The sequence below is a fragment of the Plecotus auritus genome (assembly GCF_963455305.1).
Source record: "Plecotus auritus genome assembly, chromosome: 7".
NCBI lineage: Eukaryota > Metazoa > Chordata > Mammalia > Chiroptera > Vespertilionidae > Plecotus > Plecotus auritus.
In genome coordinates this window covers 14,554,822-14,560,821 of record NC_137774.1, presented here as the reverse complement: position 1 = coordinate 14,560,821, position 6,000 = coordinate 14,554,822, and the positions used below count along the sequence as shown (strand labels likewise).

Here is a 6,000-nt window from a genome sequence, read left to right as displayed (position 1 = left end):
TTCCAAGCCAGTCACGTTCCTGCCTTTCACTGCTCTTCTGAGCACTGGAGCTAGATCCTTTCTGGTTTGAATCCTTATTTGCCATCAGATTGGAACATCAGACTAGTATTCATGCATCTCTCTCCATACTGGAATAGCCAGTCTTCTGGGTTCTGCTGTAGGAAGCTGATTATTCCCACCCTCCTCAAGAAAAAAGAAAAAAAAAGGATTTAAAAGTTTTTTTTTTTTATTATTTGTCAACTATACCTCAATAAAGCTAGAAAAAAATCACAAGAAAATGAACGAAAAAAAAAGAGTAATATTTATTGTACACATAGGTCAACAGAATTTTCAGGGAGCCTGAGGATGGGGTTCGCTGGGTGGCAGGGTCATGTGCTCATTCGCTGGGCTGTTGGCCGCAGGGTCTGTAGCAGCAACCCTCTTCACTGAGAACTCTCCACGCAACCTGGAGCGAGAAGAAGGCCAAGGCTTTTACTCCTGAAAGGAACAATTAAACTATTCGTTATTTCCTCATTTTTGACAAGGATTCGAAATTGTTAGCAATCATTTACATTTTGTGGAACAGTTCATCCTCAGTAGCAGAATCCTTGTCGTGTAGCTCCCGAGCCATGTTTTCCGCGCGTGTGGCACTGAGAGGTCTATATAGATCCCTCAGCCAAAGCGGCTGCCTCTTCCAGAAACCGCCTTCCTAGAGAGCAGACAGGGGAATATGAACTCTGTGCTCCTCCTACTTTGTCCCCCCACAGTACTTTATCCTCCTCAAATTTACCTCCATCTTGTGTTCCGGTGACCATCTCCTACGCTGGAAAAATGGAAAAAAGCCCCTTGGAGGAAAAACGCATACTGACAATTAGTGATTCATGCCATTTCCATGTCTCTCACACGTATAGCTCTGGTCTTATGAGGACTAAATGGGTACCTGGGTCCATACTCACGAGCAAAATCACCATAGACCTGGGACCTTGAAAATGATTCCTTGCATGCTGGACTTCCAGAAGCTCTCTGTGTTTAAAGTGGCCCCACAATGTCTCTGGGGAGACCTCTGTATGGGGCTTGGCATAGAGGATAGGCAGGATTTTCAGCCCCACTCACTTTCTTGGCCCTTGACCAAGTGCCCTCATGCAGTGAAAGCAAAAAAGCACAACCACACTGGGCAGAACATTTTACATAGGCCCCTTTGATCGTGTCTCACATGCATCATTTGCTGGGGCAGAGTGCGGAGGCGGGGGGTGCTTTTATTTTGCTAGCTGCTTTATCCCATACGTTAAATCACCCCAACTAAATGTCCGAGTCCAACTGGCCAGGTTATCTAGCTTGCTGACTTTCATACTGCAGGCTGTGACTGATGAGTGAGTTGTGAAATCAGATTAAAGGTCATAACCAGCACCAAATTTTCCAAATTTGGTGGTTTCCTCATTGAAAAAGAGGATATTGAAATTGTTAAGTTCTAAGTTCTCTAGTTTTTTCTTTCTTTTCTTTTTTTTTTCTTTTATTAGTATTTATTTTATGATGAATTTACTCCCAAGCCATACGCTTTTGTTTCTTAAGTTTCTTCTGGGATATCTTTTTTTTTTCTTTCTTTTTCTGTGCAGCCTCCTTTTCTGGGTTAGGAACAATGTGCTCTTTTTCAGTAAGGATCAGCTCCACGTGGCAGGGGACATATCCATGGGTCAACCCACCCATGAGCTCTGTAAGTTCTGTGCCGCATCCTGGGAGCTTTGTTCACCTAGATGTGCTAAATGACCAGAGACTCTACATCTACATCCCTATCTGCAAAAATTGAGCATTCTTTTTGGGCCACCAACCCTGCATCTGGCCCTACTCTTTGGCCTGGGCGTATCTACTAACTCCACCATTTTAACAACAGAATGGCACACATTACTTCTATAAAGTGACATCCTTTAGATGTCTGGTGGCTTTTTAAAAAAATTGATTTCAGCCGAAACCGGTTTGGCTCAGTGGATAGAGCGTCAGCCTGCGGACTGAAGGGTCCCGGGTTCGATTCCGGTCAAGGGCATGTACCTTGGTTGCGGGCACATCCTCAGTGGGAGGTGTGCAGGAGGCAGCTGATCGATGTTTCTCTCTCATCGATGTTTCTAGCTCTCTATCCCTCTCCCTTCCTCTCTGATAAAATATCAATAAAATATATTTTTAAAAAAATTGATTTCAGAGAGGGAGAAAAAGATGGAAACATCAATGATGAGAGAGAATCATCGATTGGCTGTCTCCTGCACACCCCACACTGGGGACTGAGGCATCAACCCGGACATGTGCCCTGACTGGGAATTGAACTGTGACCTCCTGGTTCATAGGTCGATGCTCAACACTGAGCCATGGTGGTTGGGTTTCCCTAGTGTTCTTAAAGTGAACATGAAGATTTAAACCTATTGATTTGCCTGATTTGGGGGGGGGTTTCTGGGTCAAGTGAATAAGGAACCATTTTCAGAGGTCACCTCAGGCTACTTATGGGAAGAAGAAGCTCCTCTACTTCTAAAATTCTACTTTAAAAATTGCCAGACTCTTATTTACCTTGAGCTTCCTTCTTTACTTTCCTCTGATGGTGTTCTATGACAATAAATCTGTTTTGAAAGAAAACAACATCATGATTATTCATCACAATGACCACTCTCTCTAAATCTTTATTTGTTCCCTTTTAAGTGAGATGATAACTTTTTTGACAGGAACTCTGTTGAGGAGTCCTTTGACTCTTGTTCCATAGTTCCTAATTTAGGATTTTGCATGCAGCTGGCAATATATTTTATTGGCTGTTTTAGAGAACATTCAGCAGATAATTCCTAACAAAAAATTCTTAGAAGTAGGAAAATAAAAGTATCTACCAGAAACCTACATAGCAGCTTTGTTTTAAGGTCAAGAATAAGAGTAGGGTGCCTATTATTACTGTTACTATTCATCATTTTTTAGGAGGTCCTAATCAATTTAATTTTAAAAAATGAAGTACTGAAAAAAGATAAAACATATTTGCACATGAGATGATGTATAACCTAAAAAGCCCAAAAGCATCTATTAAAATTTTATTGGCAGTACTACAACAATTCAGTAAGATGGCTAAATCTATGATCAAGAGATCAACATGTAAACCTCAATAGCTTTCCTATATCCCACAAATAACTGGTTAAAAAAAAGAAAGAGTCCATTTACAATATCAATGAAAGTACATAAAGTACGTAGGAATAAACTTAACAAGAAATGTGTGCCTGACTGGTTTGGCTCAGTGGATAGAGCTTCGGCCTGTGGACTGAAAAGTTCGTTTGATTCCGGTCAAGGGCATGTACCTTGGTTGTGGGCACATCCCCGGTGGGGGGTGTGTAGGAGGCAGCTGATTGATGTTTCTCTCTCATTGATGTTTCTAGCTCTCTCTCCCTCTCCCTTCCTCTCTGTAAAAAAAATCAAAAAAATATATATTTTAAAAAAAAAAAGAAATGTGTAAGACCTATGTGATAAAAAACATTAAAACTCTTTTGAAGGCCCTAACCTGTTTGGCTCAGTGGATAGAGCGTTGGCCTGCAGACTGAAGGGTCCCAGGTTCGATTCCAGTCAAAGGCATGTACCTTGGTTGCAGGCACATCCCCAATAGGGGGTGTGCAGGAGGCAGCTGATTGATGTTTCTCTCTCATCTGATGTTTCTAACTCTCTATCCCTCCCCCTTCCTCTCTGTAAAAATATCAATAAAATATATTTTAAAACAAAACAAAACTCTTCTGAAGGACATTAGGAAGAATGATGACCATGCTCCTGGAATGTTGTAAACATGTCAATCTTCCACAAATTAACTTTCAAATGCAGTTCAATCCTATTCAAATTCCAAGAGAGCTTTTAAACAAAAACAGCCCCCCCCCCCCCCCCCGCCGCAAAAAAAGACCAAAACTGGCCAGCTGACATTTAATAGGAAACATATGCAAGAACAGCTATGAAACGTATGGAAAACAAGATAAAAAAGCAGGAACTTATCCTACTAGATATCAAAATATATGAAAAAGAATTGGAACTATATGGTGATACTGCTACTGGTACAGGAAAAAAATAACTGGATCAACAGAATAGAAGCCAGACAAAGAGAGCATTTTAGATCAGAGAAGAAAGAATGAGTCATTCAATAAAAGATTCTAAAACAATTGCATCTTTGTGTGGGGGATAAACAGTCAACCAGACTAAAAACAAAATGAATGACAGACAGATTTTAAAAACTTATAAATAACAAGAAATGTCATAAAAAGCACTTGAAAATACCGGAGACTACTTTCATACCAGGAGGTGACAAAGGCCTTGTTCACAAAACCTACCCCCCATGAGCCATGAGAGGACTGACAGATACGGTGACAGACGGTCAGCACAAAGCCTGCTCCTCACAGCCCTTGCCCTCTTCTCCCCTTGACTGTGTAGCACCTTCCTGTTCGTTTATCTTACTCCTTTCAGTAGCTTTCTGAATGTCAGCGTTTCAAAGACGCCCCGGTGTCTGTGTGTTTGAGGAGACAGAACAGTGGAGTCAGAAGCACAGGCTCTGCAGTTGGGCAAAATGGGGGTCTGCGTTTGGTTCTACCACGGGGGCCTTAAGCTGATCTCCATCTGTGGAAGAGGGTGTTGCTGTCACCCTCACAGGACTGTAGGGATTGAATCAGACATTACATGGAAAATTCTTCATTCTATGCTTGGCATAAACTAGTGCTAAGTTTGCTAATGGTGTCACAGTGGTCAAATCTATCCAAGGATTCTGCCTGTGGTATCAGGCTCAAAAGGCTCTTTCCCACCGCCAGTTTACAAAAGTATTGCTTCTCTTTTCTTCTAGTACTTTTATGAGTTTTTTGTTTGTTTGTTTGTTTGTTTTACATTTACGTAAATACATTGGTTTAAGGTGAGAAACAGAGATCTGCTGTTATTTCTCCCTCAAATAGTTAAGTAGCTATTTGATTACCATTTAATTATATTTCACTGATTAGAATATTGAAAGATGACATTTCAAAAGTCTTAGGAACACATGGGTCTGTTTATTGCTGGACTCTGTACGCTACTTCAAATAAATATTAAGTTGCATTAGTCCTCATTGTGAAATTGACCAAATGCCTCATCTTTCTGCCTTTGAACACTATTACTGTCCACTCCAAAACAAAGCAAGACATGGTCCACATCCTCAAAGAGCTTAAGTGGGAGAGGCAATAATGAAACCATATATATAAATGTAAAGTTAAACTACATAGACATTAAATGCAGTATAGGAGTTTATAGAAATTCCAAAAAAGCAAAGGGCCATATGCCACCTGGAGATGTAGAGGGTACTGTCTGGGCAATGGCCAGGTACTTTCTTCCCAGACGCCTTGGCAAACTGATCCCCATGCTAGTCCCCAGCCTCCTAGCTTAGAAATCAGACTCTGTCCTCACCAAGAGAGAACTCACTTCTCCCTTCAGGGGAAGTCTCACCTTATCAATACCACAGGATTAATAAAAAAAAAAAAAAAAATCAGGCCCTAACCGGTTTGGCTCAGTGGATAGAGCGCTGGCCTGCGGACTGAAGGATCCGGGGTTCGATTCTGGTCAAGGGCATGTACCTTGGTTGTGGGCACATCCCCAGTAGGAGGCGTGCAGGAGGAAGCTGATCGATGTTTCTCTCTCATCAATGTTTCTAACTCTATTCCTCTCCTTTCCTCTCTGTAAAAAATCAATAAAATATATTTTAAAAATAAAAAATAAATTTCAAAAACCCCAGAATGCCAGATTATGACCTGACGATGAGAACTACATCTGTTCCACAGACAGCATCTGTCTCTACATGATCAGGGAAATACATTCTGTAGAGATAGGCCACCATGGCACACTAAAGCACAATCAGAAGGCTACTGGTGAGAACAGAATTAGAACAAAAGGAATCAGCTGAATCCAGTGTTTAATGGAAAGGACTGAGCAGGATCCATCTGTCTCCCCAACAGGCACAGCCTGGCTAGTGGGCCTGACTCTCCACAATTGCTGCCTGAGATGCCATCTCTACAC

At 41.5% G+C, this 6,000-nt stretch overlaps 1 protein-coding gene across 5 annotated transcripts in view; it reads right to left on the bottom strand.

Moving 5' to 3' along the window:
* Window positions 1–278: 278 nt before the first annotated feature.
* The window catches only part of LRRC37A (leucine rich repeat containing 37A), a 33,053-nt gene continuing 27,331 nt past the window's right edge, over window positions 279–6,000 (bottom strand). For all 5 annotated transcript variants that reach the window (XM_080681492.1, XM_080681494.1, XM_080681493.1 and 2 more), the window contains 4 exons: window positions 2,530–2,579; window positions 770–824; window positions 552–688; window positions 279–445 (listed from right to left, as the gene is read on the bottom strand). In XM_080681492.1, coding sequence (XP_080537618.1) covers window positions 331–445; window positions 552–688; window positions 770–824; window positions 2,530–2,579 — 357 coding nt within the window. In that variant the 3' untranslated portion in view covers window positions 279–330. The remainder of the gene's footprint in view (window positions 446–551; window positions 689–769; window positions 825–2,529; window positions 2,580–6,000) is intronic.